Source organism: Zootoca vivipara, chromosome 13 (genome assembly GCF_965207765.1).
Source record: "Zootoca vivipara chromosome 13, rZooViv2.hap1.1, whole genome shotgun sequence".
NCBI lineage: Eukaryota > Metazoa > Chordata > Lepidosauria > Squamata > Lacertidae > Zootoca > Zootoca vivipara.
Window position 1 is genome coordinate 9,823,135 of NC_142596.1, and position 18,768 is coordinate 9,841,902.

At 43.9% G+C, this 18,768-nt stretch overlaps 1 protein-coding gene across 1 annotated transcript; it reads right to left on the reverse strand.

The window, feature by feature from the left end:
• Positions 1-3,135: 3,135 nt before the first annotated feature.
• On the reverse strand, positions 3,136-17,457 carry B2M (beta-2-microglobulin). The gene is made up of 4 exons (XM_035131660.3): positions 17,337-17,457; positions 8,863-9,135; positions 8,518-8,555; positions 3,136-3,740 (listed from the first exon to the last, which is right to left on the reverse strand). The coding sequence occupies exons 1-3, from the start codon at positions 17,404-17,406 to the stop codon at positions 8,545-8,547; spliced, it is 354 nt and encodes a 117-aa protein (XP_034987551.2). The 5' UTR covers positions 17,407-17,457; the 3' UTR covers positions 3,136-3,740; positions 8,518-8,544.
• Between the last annotated feature and the right edge of the window lie 1,311 nt (positions 17,458-18,768).

Consider the following 18,768-nt stretch of genomic DNA (forward strand, 5'->3'; position numbering starts at 1 on the left):
AGAAGGAAAAAGACAACTCCTATAGCAGCCACAGGAAACTTTTGGGCATAGTAATAACAAACAATATTGTCTTAGTCGATCAAAAGCCTGGGGGGAAATATAAGTCTTTAATGATGCTGAAAAGATGTCAACAAAGGTACCAGGCAGACTTTGCTGGGAAGCACATAGCACCAATAGGGAGTCACAACTGAAAAGACCCTCTTCCTTGTCACCACTATCCAAGCCTCCTCAGAGGGGGTCCCTGGAGAAGAGCCTCAGAGGAAGGCAGGCATAGGCAAACTCGGCCCTCCAGACTACAATTCCCTTCATCCCTGACCACTGGTCCTGTTAGCTAGGGATGGTGGGAATTGTAGTCCCAAAACATCTGGAGGGCCGAGTTTGCCTGTGCCTGGGGTTCATATCGGGAGAAATGTTCTAGAAGATATTGGGGCCCTGAGCCGTAAAGAGCTTTCAAGGTCAAAAACAGCACTTTTAATGGGGCTCGGAGGCATACGGGCAGCCAGTGTAGTGTTTTGCCTTGAGCATGTCAACAGTCACCGCTAATGCTGCCAGGCAGGTGTGGGGCACAGAGGGTTCATGGGGCTGCGATGTGCCACCTGCCTGCCTGCCCACGCAGGGGGAAGTCCAGCTGGCAAGTCAATGCGGCCTTTGGTGGGTGAATGTGTACGCTGGCCGGGCGGCCATTCGGTGAGTGGGTCAGGGGCGCTGTGGCAAGAACAGGCTGGGCTCTAGGGCCCAGAAGGGGGTCTTGTCGTCTGGGCAACCCAGGACATCCATCCACATTGCCCCAGGCTTGCGGTTTAATTTCACCCTGGAGGCACACTCCATTCCCTCTCAAGACAAGGCAGATGCAAACAATAAGGTTACTGCTGCTGGGATGAATATAGCCTCTTCACACAAGGTGTACAGTTTACTCAATACATACACAGTATCGCCAGGAATTCTGTTGTTTGGGACCTTCTATCTTTTCACACCAATACCACTTTCCTGCTCTGGATCTCCCTTTCAAAATTACTGACAGATTGAGAATGGGAGCTGGCATTCTGTATTAAAGTAGCTTCCCGTTGCCATCATTTTTCTAAGCAATTTATTCCCAACTCACCTATTTCCCAGAAATAATGCTTTTCAAGGAGCTATTGTTTCTCTTCCACCCTATCTCATTAGACAGCTTTGCCGTCCTGGCCGATAACTGCCACTCACCAACTGTTTTCCTCTTCCAGAAGATTCCATCTGTGTTCCAGTGAAATTATTTGCTCACAGATCCAGCCATCGGGCTCTCCAGATGAGATCAAAGCTTAACTTCCATCAAAACAGGCCTGTTTTTATTCTTTCCTCAGTATTGCTGTCCAATTCCTTTATGCTGTATAACCAGAAATATCTCTCACATGGTATCCATGGTAAATAATTACTGATGTGTGCTTCTCCTCTAGTTTTAATACAGAAAAAAAATCCACTTTTGCCTTGCATGTGAAGGTATTTGAAAAACATATTTATAATCTTGGTAAAATCAGTTGTTTACCATCAGTTTGATTCCCTCTCCACTCTAGAACTATGGATGTTGGGCCAGAATATGCCTTTGTGGGTTATATGATGTGTTAAAACAACCACGAGTCTTATGACACCTTAAAGGCTAACACATTTATTACGGTATAACATTTCATGGTGTACAGTTGAGTTCATCAGATGATCCTGAGTAATAGGTGTGTATATATACACAAGCACACAGAAATTTCACATTGCAGTCTTCCTTTGATGTTCCTTTGTGGCTACTTTTAGATCATATACAGTGTCTCTTGGAAGGTAGAAATGTTCCCCTACTTGCTTTTGAATGCTGCCATTTCTGATGTTAGATTTGCAATCATTTATTCTTTCACAGAAGGAATGGCCTGTCACGGAGAACGCAGAAGGGTATATAGCTTCTTGCTTGGGGTGTGTTTAGAAACCTGTGTCTGGAATGCAGCCTATTGCAAACGGTAAAAATCCCATCCATTGCCCATCCCACATTTGCCCCTGCAGGAAGATCAAAGTGTTTCTGATTGGTCCTGCCTTCTTCTGGAAGAAGAGTTAATCCAGGGGTCGGTAACCTAAGGCCCCTGGGCCACAAGCTGCCCATGGGGGTCGTTTAACCAGCCCACGAGCCACCCCCAAACTGAGCGGCCTGCTTGGTGAGTCCTCGCGTGCTGCACTAAAGCAACGCAGCCACTCACTTCCACAGTGCCAGAAATCGTGTTTGCGCATGCACCGGAAATCACATCTGCACAGACGCAGGTAATCGCGGACCCAGGCGCTCACACACACATGCAATCCGGCCCACGGAGGGATCTCCGCTGGAGTGAACCGGCCCAGGCAAGGTAAACCTTGCCAACCAGTGAGTTAATCCTTTGCTGTCAGCTCCCCTCTTCTACTGGCCAAGAATTATTTATCATAAGCAACTCTGGCAAGAAAGCAGTGAGACAGTTTTCTTTGTTCTGAGCTCTGCAGTTTGTTTTTAGACTAGTTTTAATTTTTTTTAAAAAAAATATATGTTACAGCTTGCTACATATGGGCAACAAGCATCTTTTAGTTAACTTCTTTTTTCACAGACTCAAAGAGTTATCTGGGGACACTCCCTCCAAGACATGCAATGTATTTTGAGACATTGGGATTCGAGTTCTGATACAGATATAACTTGAGGCCTATTTTGTGAAGGGAGTGCAGTGTGATTTACAATCTCTCTCCTTATTTTGATTCTTAAAGCTCGCTTTTAACTGCAATTGTGTATTATGACAGAGGAGAAATATCATAACGCTCCTTATGATTAGAACATGTTTGTGAAGATACATAGAGAAGACGTAAATGATTGTTTAATTAATGATTTTTTGTTTTTTTCTACTGTAAATGATTCTTTTGTATGTATATTTTTTGTAAACATGTTGTGTGCTAATGTTTTTAAAGAAAGAAACTAATAAAAAATATTTATTTTTTTTAAAAAAGAACATGTTTGTAAATATCCGTTGACGAATGTAATCCTGCATTTTGTATGCAATCCTGTTTACACTTACCAGGGATAAGGCCTATTTAACATAATAGGACTTACTTATGAGTAAACATGTTTGGGCGTGCCCTGTAAAACCAATAAATCAAGGTCACCAACTGTTACATAAGGAAATCTTGGTAGAAGCACTTTATTAAAGACTTTTAATAAATGCTAATACTAGCATTAAAAGTTACATTCCAGATAGGCCAAATGAGAAACTAATTCATAGTCAAAAAAGTGAAATATATAGGATACTCAGAGTAGACCCACCAAAATTAATGGACCAAAGTCACTCAAGTCCAATAACTTTAATGGCTCTATTCAAAGTACAACTACGGCAACCCATAAGCCTTTCTACTTGCTTCTTTTTGCAAAGATTCAAATTCCTGGAAGATTTTGCTGATAGAAGTATTTGAAAAATCAACAGAAGGTTACATTGTTTTTTATGAAGCCAGATTGAATATCACTGAATGTTACAATAAATGCATGACAGATCAGATTTCCGAGGCAATCTTCAATTGTCTGCCTACAGAGGACACACATATATGAAAGCCCACATCAAACACTTCAAAGTCTCAAGCACGGCCCATCAGCAGGTCTCAGCAGGTTTTGATGTATGCAGTTCATGATGGAAAACTATCCAGAGAGCTACATGATCAGTAGAAAGGCAGGAACAGCGGAGGAAGAATGCTCAAGTAGCAATAAAATGGAAGGCTCTTTGGACCTGGAGAGGAAAAACATAAAACCAACTTTTATACTGACTCATATGTGGGGGGGAAAACCCAACAGGGGATCAAATACTCCCAAACTACAATTAACCTCTATGTGGTCTTGAGCATCATTATTGCAACCTAATCTTGCCTGTTAGTGGCAGGGGAAAGCAGGATAGAAGCGTAGAAGAGCACTTTGAACAATAAGAAGTATTCGAAGAACTAGCTACAGGCAGAGCTGCAAATCAAGAAACTTATTGGTTCACCAGGAACTCACTGGGTGGCCTTGACCAGGCATCCCAAACCTGCGGTCCGCCAGGGCCTACAACTCCCATGATCCCTATCTAACCGAACCAGTGGGCAGGGATGATGGGAATTGTAGTCCAAAACATCTGGAGGGCCAAAGCTTGGGGATGCCTGGCTTTGACCAAGCCACCCTCTCTTCTCTTAGCCTCAACCCCACCCCACCCCAATATAAAAGGCAATACTGATTTCAGAAGGGTTGGGTAACATGTGGTGTAGTGACTAGAGTGTTGGACTGGGGTCTGGCAGTCCAGGGTTCGAATTCCCAAATCAGCCAGGAGACTTGCTGGGTGACATTGGGCTAGGCATAGGGCCTTCTGGCGGTTCCCTCACTGCAAAAAGTGAGGTTATAGGAAACCAAGCAGAGGGCCTTCTCGGTGGTGGCGCCCACCCTGTGGAACGCCCTCCCATCAGATGTCAAGGAAATAAGCAACTATCTGACTTTTAGAAGACATCTGAAGGCAGCCCTGTTTAGGGAAGTTTTTAATGTTTGATGTTTTATCGTGTTTTAATATTCTGTTGGTAGCTGCCCAGATAGGCTGGGGAAACCCAGCCTGATGGGTGAGGTATAAGAAAAAAATTATCACCACCACCATCATCATCATCACCCCAGCCTAAACTAGCTCATAGGACTGAGGATAAAATAGGAGCAGAGGCAGAGAAGAACTGTGCATGTTATTTTTTGTTCCTTGGGCGGGCGGGGGGGATCTACATGAAATTATAAAATAAAAATGGTGTTGGACTTTAGGGGAGAAATTCATCCTTGCATGTATTTGTTTTCCTGTTCCCTTCGTATCATGCCTTTTTGTAGGACTGTGGGGCAAGGCTGCTTTGCTCTTCTGTCGCAAACTACAAGGAGTGGCTTTTTACACAGTGGGAAATGCTAGGTTTCATATAAACCCCACCCCACCCCCATGGGAATGACACAGTGGTTGTAGATGGGGCCATAGGAAGCTCAGCACACATTCAATATAACCCTTGTGGTGGGTACATTTTATGGCTTGCATTCATTTTTAAAAACCAGTCTGTTCCTTATTGCTAAGAGTTATCTGTGTGCAGCTATATATATAATTAGAATAGTGTAATGTTAGCACACCAGAACGGTAAAATATCATTTGTATTATGATGCTATAATCCACCAATGCTTATTTTTTTAAAATAGTTTGCCGCCACCCACCCACCCCAAAAAAAACCACCAACAGTTTCTGGTCCTGCCAGTGGCCAAAAAGGTATTTTTAAAGAAATCATTTAAAATCAACACAGAAAGGAGTTGGTTGGTACTGGCATCCATGTTGTAGTATGGCCGACCCAACTCTCTGGGAGAAGTGAAGTTACAGGGAACCAGGCAGAGGGCTTTCTCGGTAGTAGCGCCTGCCCTGTGGAACGCCCTCCCATCAGATGTCAAGGAAATATACAACTATTTGACTTTTAGAAGACATCTGAAGGCAACCCTGTATCGGGAAATTTTTAATATCTAATGTTTTACCTTTTTTTTTTAATGTGCTGTAAGCTGCCCAGAGTGGCTGGGGAAACTCAACTAGATGGGCGGGATATAAATAATAAAAATATTTTATTTATTTATTTATTTATTTATTATTAAGTATACATGGGCAGACTGAAAATCACGTGCTGTGGCAAGTACAACAAAACGGCTGCCTGTCACACTCCTCCTTCCTCCTATTGCATAAACAGGAAATGTGGTTGGGGAGGGGAGGGAGAGGGGGCAGCAGCAGAGAAAAGACCAAGATTGATCTGGAGAGCATGAGATGCAAGGGGAAACTAGCTGTGTACAACCAGTGGTGTACAACCAGTGGTGGGTCAGGAGGGGGAGGACAGTAAAGAGGAGTACATATGGTTTTTTTGGGGGGGTAGGGTCATAGCCATCCTGCTTTGCATGCAAAATTTCCCAGCTTCAACCCCAGACATTTCCTGGCAGGGCTGGGGAAGACCCCTAGAGAGCTGCTGCCAGTCAGTGTAAAACCAGGCATGTCAAACCTGCGGCCCTCCAGATGTTTTGGACTACAATTCCCATCTTCCTCAACCACTGGTCCTGCTAGCTAGGGATCATGGGAGTTGTAGGCCAAAACATCTGGAGGGCCGCAGGTTTGACATGCCTGGAAACGAAGCTGAGTTAGATGGACCAATGGTATGACTCACTAAAAGGGTGCTTTCAGTTTTGCATTATACCCCAAGGGGGTATAATATGTTCAATAGGATATTCATCACAATGGCTCCTCCCCCTGACCTGAATGCTGATTAAAAGACTTGAGGGTTCGCCCCGCACCTCAGAAGTTAAGAGAGAGGTTTGGGGCTCTGAGAGTTTCCCACATTCTCATTTACTCTGCCCAACAGATTTCAGATTCTCACAGCATTCTATGGTGTTAAGGCGCTTTGCCTTTCTTTCCTTATGATTGTAGCCAGGAAAAAAAAATAGCAATAAGCAATTCATTAAAAAACAACAACAACCACAAAAGCGAGGTGGCACCCACGGCAAAAGTTCTAACAAATGTGTGCTGAGCTGTGATAGGTTCAGTTTCCTAATATACGTCCAAACCCGATTCTTGAATAAAAGTCAGAAGAGTGGCCCCAAGGGCACCTGCTGATGAATATTGTGCTACTCTTCTGTTCCTTCTGAAAAAAAGTTGGGCTTTAGGCCCTTTGAGAAAAAGAGCCATGGGGAAAATACAGAACAGCAATGACTGACTGGGTGCTGGTGGTGCGTGGATGCCTTGTACGAAGGGAAGAAACAAAGCATCACCTGAGAGCAAGTCCCACTAAATTCAATAGGACTTACTTCTGAGTATACATGGTTAGGATTGCACTAGAAATGCCTAACATGGAAGCACTGAAGAAGCCTTGTGTCCCCCCCCCCTAAAGTTACCTAAGTCTTGGAACCCCCCAGGATCTTGAAATAATTATTATATATTATAATGTGTTGTATTCAGCTTTCATGGCCACTGGTCCCATCACCTCCTGGCAAATAGAAGGGGAAGAAATGGAGGCAGTGAGAGGTTTTACTTTCTTGGGCTCCTTGATCACTGCAGATGGTGACAGCAGTCACGAAATTAAAAGACGCCTGCTTCTTGGGAGAAAAGCAATGACAAACCTAGACAGCATCTTAAAAAGCAGAGACATCACCTTGCCGACAAAGGTCCGTATAGTTAAAGCTATGGTTTTCCCAGTAGTGATGTATGGAAGTGAGAGCTGGACCATAAAGAAGGCTGATCGCCGAAGAAGTGATGCTTTTGAATTATGGTGCTGGAGGAGACTCTTGAGAGTCCCATGGACTGCTAGAAGATCAAACCTATCCATTCTTAAGGAAATCAGCCCTGAGTGCTCCCTGGAAGGACAGATCGTGAAGCTGAGGCTCCAATACTTTGGCCACCTCATGAGAAGAAAAGAATCCTTGGAAAAGACCCTGATGTTGGGAAAGATTGAGGGCACTAGGAGAAGGGGACGACAGAGGACAAGATGGTTGGACAGTGTTCTCGAAGCTACGAACATGAGTTTGACCAAACTGCGGGAGGCAGTGCAAGACAGGAGTGCCTGGCGTGCTATGGTCCATGGGGTCACGAAGAGTCGGACACGACTAAACGACTAAACAACAACAAATTCAGCTTTTAGTAGATACACTGAAATAGCTATGGCTAACTTTCCTCCATTAATTTGAATGGGTCCACTCTTGAGTAAAAGCTAGCTGAATAGAACTATTTTATTAATTTATGAATCACCATTCATATGAGTTTCAAGGTGACTTACAGTAATGGAACAGCTAAAAAGCAAAACAATACCCCCCCACACACACACTATAAAGAAATACTTTTACACAAGGTGAGGAAAGGGGGCAACAATAGTCTTTGATCTCTCCACAAAGTATCATCGCAAGGGGTAAAGCTATGTTATAGCAAGATGCTCGAAGGCAGAATTCGGGGGGGGGGGGAAATGGTCTTGCAAATTTGTGGATAATCTGGCATTACATGGCACCGATTGGCTAGTACCTTGGATGTCACAAACCCACCTACCCTCAATCTCTAGAGCAGTTTGGCCATCTGAAAAAGCTTCCATATTTCCTCAATTAAGACCAGCCAACCAACCCCCTCTAACAAATAAATGCCTGTATGGCAATTATATATTTTTAAAATTAAAAAGGCAAAAAGCCCACTGGAATATTGAAGTAGGGCAGATGGTGGGCCAAACCAAAGATCGATTTGCTGCCTGGTATTGCACAGCTGGGAGGAAAAGATATGGCTCAAGAATTAGGAGCAAGTTCCTTTTCATATTATATCTGTTTTCACCCACAGTTTATAACTAGTCCAACACAAAATTGATCCATTTGTCCCTTATGAGAGAAAGGCAAGATTTTTTTTTACATATTTCTTTAAATAAATAAAAATCACATTAATGATCATTCATTAGTTATTTTTGTAAAATAACTACACTTTTGTAAAAAGTGATGATTATATTAAATAATTATCATCCATATCTTACCTTTCCTGCTGAGGGGTCATTTGGTTATTACTCTTGCTCTGTAGAAGAAGAAAACAAGGTAAGTGTCTCTCGGACATACATTGGTCCAATATTTTATGACAGTGTTAATCTGAAGCGCCTACAGATTTCTTGATTATGGTCAATGAATGTTTACTGCTCTTGCAAAGGATGACTAGTCGCTCATGACAATTTGTTGCAACGTACCGATGCAAATCTTAGCCTGTGAATGTCATCTGAAGATACAGTACAGTATGTGTTTTCTGGAGGGAGTACAGATGACAGAGCACAGCTGTTCATGTTTCACGACTTGACAAGAAAAAGAAGACCACAGTGGCAGATACTCACCCCATTTGACAATCTTTGGTTTCTCTAGGGTGCTGTGCTCCACTCTGCAGGAGACATCTTCCCCATCTGGAATGACCTTGGCATAGACAAGGCGATTGAAGGCCCAGGTTTTATCAAAAGAAAGGTCAGACTGTTTCACATCCAGTGGCTTCCCGCCCTTCTCAATTGTGATGTTGATTTTGGGAGGGTGGAAGTTGTCCACGTAGCAATTCACAATGTTTTCTTTGCCCATCTCCACGGGATGGCGGGAATAAACTTGTACGTTGGGAGTTCCTGTAGGAATGGGTGAAAGAGGTAAAAAGGCAAGGTTTAGGGATACAGGTTATCATCTGCCATGCTTTATTAGCTGTGCACTCAGGGCTATATCCGACCTAGGAGATAAATTTCCTACCTGGACATTGCTTCCATACAAGAAGCTGCATGTATACTGTCACAGACTGAAATAGCCCATGTGCCCGTTTTGCTACATATACATAGAACAGGAGCCCACTAGTCCAAGGTGATATCTGGTTTTCAACATCTGATATATCACCTGCTAAACATCACGGTTTGACAATATATCACTATGTTTGAAATAAGGGTGGAGCTGTGTAGTCATTGGCTGGCTTAACAGGCATAGTGCCTGCTCTTGTGATTCACTGCTCCCTCCAGAAGGCAGGGAGAGGTGAGCCGGCAGAATTAAGGGGGCTGCAAGAATCGAGAGCAGCATTGGCTGGCTGCACTGTTTTTTCCACATTGTGATTTGTGCACAGCACCCACCCACCCACCCTGATTTGCGATGTATTGCCAGGTCAAAAATTATGAAATTGATATCATGATATGGACTTCAAACCAGTTTTGGACGGTATATTGATGTATCGCCCAGCTCTAGAACCCACCATCAGTTGTGGCAGTCTGCATGTACAAAACTAAAAATGCACATGTGTGTATCCATTATGTATGATGACCACACACGCACACACTGCCCTGCACAGACACAGCATAGGAAAAGCATTTGGTATGAAACAGATCTATCAACCTCCCTGTAAAATAGTTAACTAGGATTTGAGCCTTTTTATACACATGCTCAGTTATGGGTATAAGCAAAAGCTACTTTTGGGTGAACTCCTAAACCATGGTTTGGAGATGGATAACTGTTGAAGCTTCCTCGTCACCTCACATTGCACAATTTAATAATTACTTCAAGTTTTAAGTAAACTGTGGTTTGCTGTTATTTCCAAGCTGGTAAAGTATGGTCTGAGTGATCCTGCTAAACCACAATTGCAAACAATGGTTTGATCCCAGTTGCATGGGCTTACTCAAACCATAACTTTCTGGGTTGGACATGCCAACAAACTTTGCTACCTGGTGTGATCAAACCAAACTATTATGCCACATACAGGGAGGAGAGAGAGAAAACTCTCAAGCCTGTGGTTTATTTCCAATCCTCCCCAGGCTTCCTCAAACTCGGCCCTCCAGATGTTTTTGGCCTACAACTCCCATGATCCCTAGCTAGCAGGACCAGTGGTCAGGGATGATGGGAATTGTAGTCTCAAAAATATCTGGAGGGCAGAATTTGAGGAAGCCTGCTCCACACCATGATTTGGAGGAACTGTTTACATGCAGCTAATTTCCTGCAGAAATAGGTACACTTGTGTTCGCTCTTGGAGCTCGTCTACACCAATTAATGACTTTGTTCGAAGGCCTTGCAATTATATTTATAACTGTCCAATTTTTAAATGTCACTGTTATTATACCGTAAATAAACCTTGAGTTTACATGGTATTACGCATATTCCTATGCTCCCTGTCAGACCATTGCTCATCTAGCTCAGTACCAACTAGTATTTGACTTTCTGTAGATACATATATGTGTCTTTCTAGCCTTACCTCTCCTGGAGGTGCAATGCATTGAATGTGGAATGTTCAGCATGCAAAGCAGAACTGTGCTGCCGCCCTATTCCAGACCTGTGAAATCTGTGGTCCTCTAGATCTTGTTGGACTACAACTCCAATCAACATGGATCACTAGCCATTACTAGCTGGGGCTGATGGGAGCTGGCGTCCAACAACACATGCAGGGCCACAAGTTCCCTATTCCTGCTCTATTGCCATTCATCTCCCCCTGCTGGGTTGCAGCGTAACCTAAAGGTGGTTCGCAATAGCAGCTCCAAAGGTAAAGGGACCCCTGACTGTTAGGTCCAGTCGCAAACGACTCTGGGGTTGCGGCACTCATTTTGCTTTATTGGCCGATGGAGCCAGCGTACAGCTTCCGGGTCATGTGGCCAGCATGACTAAGGTGCTTCTGGAGAACCAGAGCAGCACACGGAAACGCCGTTTAACTTCCCGTCGGAGCAGTACCTATTTATCTACTTGCACTTTGACGTGCTTTCAAACTGCTAGGTTGGCAGGAGCTGGAACTGAGCAATGAGAGCTCACCCTGTTTCGGGGATTCGAACCGCCGACCTTCCAATCGGCAAGCCCTAGGCTCTGTGGTTTAGACCACAGCACCACCTGTGTCCCATAATAGCACCTCTACCAGTGTACTAATATACAATCAAAAGAGGGGGTCACCAAATGCATGTTTGGGGGCTAAACTAAAGATGGCCTAAAGGTAGATTCCAGGTTTGTAAAACAGGAAGATTACTGTGTGTGTACTAGGAGAAAGGGAAATAAAAAGCGAAAGCAACATTTGCTCTGCACTCAGAAAAGACCAAGACGCCATTTCACTTGCTTCTCTAGCTGCATGTGATAGTAATGAAAATAGAACTGGGCAAAGGCCAGTGACTAGTCAGAAAGTCCCTGGAAAAGAGCCAGCAAGGGGCAATGGATGTACTGTATGTTAATACACCACCTCGAGTTCCAAGGCAGAAGAAGTAACAGATATAAATGTAAGTCTCCACTGCTTGCGTATTTTAAATTAAAGGAACATTCTGATGTGTGTTTAACTCCTTCCCTGCTGGCCACCTCTGTGCCACTGCTTTTCACTCCCCGCCCCCCCAGTGTTCCAGATGAATGTTTTACACATCTGGAAACTCAAAAGGCAAAGCAGCTTGGGGCAAGGATTAAGTCACATCCCGTCCTCAACTCTGGGCCACAAAGTGCAATGGGTCACCCGCCCTTCATTTTCAGACAACAGCTTCAACTGCTGAGTGGAAGGACAGTTTCAGGGACAAGATCTCTAACTGTCCCTTTACTCTGGGGCAAAAGTGCACCAGGAAGTAGTATCCAGGGAACGTGGTCTATTAGTGCAGGGATTTACACTTGCACAACTTCCCCTCCATTCCCACGCTATGGCACACCCTTCCCAAATTCACTGCAGAAGGTTGAAGCAACCCACATAACAGATTTAGTTCAGATGCACAAGCATAAGCGCTTAGGCACACTTCCACTTGTCCCATGCCTATAAAGCACAGATCCAAGCAGTTTTTCCTTTGCCTCGCTGCCTTCGCCCTTCCACTCTTTTTTTTTTAAACATACTTTTTATTAATTTTACAAAATACAAAAAAAAAACGGTACATACATAAACACCTTTTTCCACCTCCTTCCTACCCACCCACATGGGTCCTCCCCTGCCACAGAAGTATCCCATGTATGTGAACAGTCAGAGATGGTCCATTTTATGCTTGGATTTCTGTCCTCCTCCCCCTCCCCTGACCCCAAAGCCCCCCCCCTGCCACCAGGGAGCTCCAGCAAACCAGGGCAGTACGCAGGAGGCCATCCCTCCAACCATCTATTGTCATACCAAAAAAAGAGAAAAATAGAAATAGGAAAAAAGAGAAAAAAGGGCAAAAAAAGAGAAAAAAAACAATACAAAACAGAAAATTTTTTCTTACATTCATAATTGTAAAACCATATTTTGTGGGCTTCCCCTCCCCCCCCTCCCCGGTTTTCATCCCTTTTTTATCATCTGCAACAGTTTCTTACTTTATAAAAATACACCTTTGTATCTTATACAACTTATAAATCAATTGTTAACATTTTCATCTAATATTCAAATCACTGAAAAATCAAACTCCCATTTTATCTTCCCGTGCCTAATTTTTACTCCCTCTATAAGCCTCCATATTTTCACATTTTTCCAAAATCCATTCACTTTTAAAACTATAACTATTCTCAATTTAACCTTACATCCCCGATTACCGGCTCCACCCCCCCAATCCAGCAAATTCCATAATCAGCAGACCAGTTATAAACCTGTTAATCCATCCTTATAATCACAACATCACTTTCCCTTCACCCCACCCCCTGTTTACAGTCTTTTGCCATCCAGGCCACCATACAGGACCCCTGAATTTCTTCTCTTCTCTGCATATTTTTTCCTTCTTCCCTGTGGGCGTTCTGGAGTTCCAGTAATACCAATCGTGCCCCCCTCAAAGGCAGGGCACTCCATCCAACTTTTTGTAGAGTAAAGTCATCATTTTTTTCGTGGTGTGGTTCATTTTGTGTTGAATCATCACAGTCCTCATCTTCATCTTTTCCTTCCAAATCACAGTCACCATCATTGTCATTCTCACATTCATCTTTTTCAGTGTCAAAAGCTTCATCTTCTAAAAAAATCATATTCTGCCATCACCATCTGAAATTGTTGCTGTAACTCTTGCCGTCGTGTCTCCTCTTGACATAATTCTATTCTTGTTTCCCACATTAAGGTCAAAACAGACCGCTGGAACTCAGGGGAACACTTTTTTGTTGACATAGTTCAATCCTGCCAAGGTCAAAACTTGTCACGTGGGGTGGAATATGATCACAGTTTATTTTCTCGACTCCATTTTAACAAACTGGCTGCATTCTTCAAGTCTTATTAACAATAAAGTTCGAACTCACATTTCACAAACATTTAAACCAAAAAAGAAATTCCACAAAGTCCAGAAATACAAAGTGAAATAAAAATTGACTTATAAATCCTGATCAACTCACTGGGTTGTCTGGGCTGCCGGCTCCCGAGGAAAAGAAAGGTTTTTCTTAGTCTTTACCTCTTGCTGCAGGGCACTCATAAACCACAGTCTCTCTCCCCTTTCACCCTGCATCAAAGGGGAGATTCTCTTTGATGCCTTTGAGGGACCTTTTGAATTGCAAATCTTCTGTTTACGGCTTCGGGTTTCTATTTACTGTCTCTTTTGTTGCCGTGGGGGGGGGTGGCTTCCTCTTTTCTCCCCTCTCTCCCAGATCCAAATTGTTTTATAATCCAAATCGTGAGGTTACTTACAATCTTGTTTCCAATCGTTTTATTTTCGGAAGAATCCAGCGCTCTCCGCCTTCGGCTTGAAGCTTCTCCCTGCTAGAATAACGTTGCCGCTCAAAATGGCCCCCGCGACTTCTACCCTCCTCGCTCCGGAGCTCTTATTAGAGCTAGCCGAAGGGTTGGGGAGTCCGGATTGGGGCTGTGCCGAGCAAATTTGCCCCCGGGACGCCCTTCCCGAGGTTCTAAGGGGTGCAGCGTCGCTCTCGCTGCCCTCCCCACTCCTAGCAGGGACGGGCCGTCTCGGAGACGAGACGAAACCCCGCCGATCGGCGCTGGCGCTGAACCCGGAAGCCTCGCCCTTCCACTCTTTAGTGCTAAATCCAAACAAACAGTGATCTGCAGGAAACTCAATTGCTATTTGTTCCAATTTGATGCTAAAGGTCAGGTTTCCCTGGGGGAAAGTGGTGGTGCAAACTGGGGTGTGGATGTACCCTTAAGCTTTGCTCTACCAGAATAAGTTACTTAGTGCTGTTAGATACAACCCACCATTATTTTCCCATGAAAGCAGCTGCAGGTGTGCTCAAGTTTCATCAAAGCAGCAGTGACTAAGGGGGTGTTTTCCGGTCCAAATGTCCTCTCCTCAAACTGCTATTACAGTGGAAATAAACACCAAAGGGCGTTCTTCTGTGATAGAGGCTTCAGAGGGGTGATGGGATGGGAAAACAATGTCAGGCCAGAGCCTCAATCTAAAGAACTCCTGCACTGGCTGCTTTTAAGTAAAAATGAAAGCACTGGGAGATCTTGTGGCAGACTTCCTGAAACTTGTGTAGCTTGGTCCTGTGATCTTCTTTTTACGTTTTCGACTATTTCCCTGGCAGCATTTCCAGCTTTCAAGACAAGCTTATCAAGGGCTTTTTTATGACAGTACTCACTGGTGCAGAGTATGGCCAACTCTCTCTCTCTCTTTTGTTGCCCATAGCAACTATTTTGTGATGGCACCCATGACACTTTTATCAACATACAAGTAATGGCACCTCATTTTTGACCCCAAAAAGTTCTAAAGCTGACCCTTTGCACATACGTGCGCTGGGAGCCCAAAACGGGGAGATTTTCAGGAAAGCAGTAGGGGGAATTGAAATGGCCCCAAAACAAGGTTTAGCACATATGTGTGCTTCCTTCTCCTTTGGAGTATCGCTGGGGGAAGAGAGCATCATGTAGGTGCTATCACTATGTGGGGGCGAGATTGGGCATAGAGGGCAGCAGCTTTTGGGGGAGGCAGGTGTTAGCTAGCTCAAATGCCCCCTTTCTTCCCCCTAGGGAGATAGTGAATATGAGCTCCCCCTTCCCCACAAAATGGTTGTGGGGTGTGTGTGTGCATGAATTTACCTGTAAACTGCCTAAATTCACATTTTAGAAATTCTATTCTCTTGAGTTTAACAGCTGTAAAATCCTCTACAGTAAAGGAAGCAGGAGGCGGAGAAGGAAGCACTTCAATCTTAGCTTACAAGGACGGGGCACCACATAACAAAAAGTGTTACTTCTATCAGGATGTTACTGTCTCATTGGAATCAGAAGGCTCCAACAAAATCCCACTGAACAGGCATACTTCCATCCTCCCTCTTCTCGAGTCAACTCCCATTTTGCATTCTAGAGCTAAGACAGCATTTCTTGGGAGCACTGCACTTGTGGTTTGGGCCCAAAGTGTGACAAACCATACAAACCAACCAACGTTTAAGACAGTGGTTCCCAACAGGTGGTCCGGGGACCCCCAGGGGTCCGCGAGCTATGCCAGAGGGGTCTCAAGATCCTATTAGAATAAAAAATATATTAAATATATTTCGTATGATAACAGATTTTTTGTTTTGGCCGCTTCCTGCATGAGCAGAGTCTAGTGCAAAACTAGAATTAGATAGAGGCAGTAGTTCTGCTGTATGCCGCAAGGACTACAAGAAACTTGGAGATAAGGCAATGAAAAAGATCCTTCCATTTGCAACCACATATCGGTGTGAGCAAGCATTTTCTTCCATGTGTTTCATGAAAAACAAATATAGGAATATAGGAATCAGCTCGACATGCGGTCGGATTTCAGAGTGAAAGTTTCAAGTTTGGAACCTAATATTTCAGAAATAATGGACTCAAAGGACAGATTTAACTCATCTCATTAAGAACTGAAAATTAAAACTAACTGTATACTGATGGAGTACTCTGTTGTAACTGTAAAAACGTATAAATATAAAATATAGAAAGACTCTTAATTTGGCTCTCACTTTTTAATTTTAGGATTAGGAATTAATGGGGGTCCTTGTCACAATAGCGGCTCGATGAGGGGTCCTCGAGAAAATTTTGTTGGGAACCCCTGGTTTAAGAAATTAGACGCAGAAAGGAAGACGAATAGCTTTTCAGATGCAGGGGAGCCATCATGAGCCTTTGTTGTTTTCTACTGACGCACTCAGATCAACTGCTTCCTTCTGCCCAATCCTACTCAGCTTCGGTAAAACACGGATTAGGCCCCCCACAAAATACCCCCAAAATATCAAGGAGGCACTCTTAACTCTTTTAATCGCCCCAATTACCTAACAGGATAAACTAAAACAACACAACCTACACGTGTTTACTCAGAAGTAAGGCAACATAGCTCAGTTGGTCAGGAAAAAAGCATACTGTACTTAGGTATGCAGGCATATGCAGGGTGTAGGTTCGATCCCCGTAAGGGACAGCTGTGTATGCCTGCATTGCAGGGGGTTGGACTAGATGACCCTCAGGGTCCCTTCTAACTCGTGGATTCTATGAAAAGCCCAGTTGTGCTTGATAGCGCTTGCTTAATATGATGTTTAGGATCCCAAACACTAAGGAACATTGTAGCACCTTTAAAAGCTCAGGCGGAAATCCTATACTGTACAGGAGTAAGACCATAGTGGGACTTAGGGGGGGGGGAAGCATAATTAGGTTTATTCGCCAAGGTCGCTATCCTTATTTCAGAGTAAACACACTTAGAATTGCGGTTTAACAAATTCAGGATAGCACAAGGTTTCTTAGTCTGAAGCCTGCTTGACATATTCCACGTCTGCCACTTTTAATTCTTTTAATTCTTTAGCAGTGCAATGCTATATACGCGCCCACCGCGTATATAATTAAAACCCACCGAGTTTAACGGTGCTAAATTCTGGGCCAGTGGGCACAGGGAGAGGTAACCCGTGTCAAGCTACTCGTGAGAACGCGCGCCTCTTAACCCGTTAACGAGGTTCACCCCTGGAAGGCAGCCGAAGCGGGAGAGGGAAAGGGTTGGGTGGGCTGCAACACAGTCTTACTTACTTGGAGTGGCCTCGAGGATGCCGACCAACAGGACAAGCGCCAAGCACGACAGCATGTGAGCCTTCGCCATGGCAAAAAGTTATTCGTTGCCTCCGCTTCAGACTCTCGAAATTCGGCGACTGAGACGGCAGAGCTCGGCCGAGGGAACTTCACGCCCAGAAATCGCTCCTCTCTGCCCAATCACAATAACGCACACATCACGTATCACTAGTAGCCGGGGAGATGTCTCAGCGCAAGTTGGCTGAAAGGCGCCGGGGACTTTCCAGCACATGCGTACTCCCGCCGCTCGCTGATTTATTTTTTATTTTTTTGTATACAGTATTTTACTTTCAGTTTCCGTTGCTTGGAAGTCAGGCCAGTTCCGATAAATGGGAGAAGCGCAGCTGCGGCAACAAGACTGTTGTCCCCAACTTGAAATTGAACCAGGGTCAGAGTGCAAGATGTTGTTGTTATTATCATTATTGTGGCACAGGTTCAGATAAAGCCTGATACCTGTTCAGAACTGGTGGCATATTAATAATTAATAATAATAATAATAATAAATAAATAATGGCATAATAATAATTAATAGCATATTATTATTATTATTATTAAATAATTAATAGCATAATAATAATAATAATAATAATAATAATAATAATAATAATAATAATAATAATAATAGCACAGAGGTGTTGCGATGGGGCTCCCTTTGAGGAAAGGTTGCAACGTTTGAGACTTTTTAGTTTAGAGAAAAAGCAACTAAAAGGTGACATGATTTGTTGTTGTTTAGTCATGTCCCCATGGATCAGAGCACGCCAGACACTTCCACTGCCAGTCTTCCATTGCCTCCCGCAGTTTGGTCAAACTCATGTTAGTAGCTTCGAGAACACTGTCCAGCCTTCTCGTCCTCTGTCGTCCCCTTCTCCTCTTTCCCAACATCAGGGTCTTTTCCAGGGAGTCTTTTCATGAGGTGGCCAAAGTACTGGAGCCTCACCTTCAGGATCTGTCCTTCCAGTGAGCACTCAGGGCCGATTTCCTTCAGAATGGATAGGTTTGATCTTCTTGCAGTCCATGGGACTCTCAAGAGCAGAGATAGGCAACCTAAGGCCCATGGTCCAGATGCAGCCCAATCGCCTTCTCAATCCAGCCTGCGGACGGTCCGGGAATCAGCATGTTTTTACATGAGTAGAATGTGTGCTTTTATTTAAAATGTATCTCTGGGTTATTTGTGGGGCTTAGGAGTTCCTTCATTTCCCCCAAAAAAACATAATTGAATTTTGGCACCATAATTCAAATGCATCAATTTTTCGGCGATCAGCCATCTTTGTGGTCCAGCTCTCACTTCCATACATCAGTACTGGGGAAACCATAGCTTTAACTATACGGACCTTTGTCGGCAAGGTGACATGATAGAAACCTATAAAATTACTGTATGCATGGCATGGATAAA

What these genes read in the sequence shown, in the direction of transcription:
- B2M (XM_035131660.3), bottom strand. Translation starts at nt 17,406, where the DNA reads ATGGCGAAGGCTCACATGCTGTCGTGCTTGGCGCTTGTCCTGTTGGTC. An exon ending in CATCCTCGAGGCCACTCCAA is followed by an intron (nt 9,136 to 17,336) that starts GTAAGTAAGACT and finishes CCATTCCTACAG; the next exon opens with GAACTCCCAACGTACAAGTT.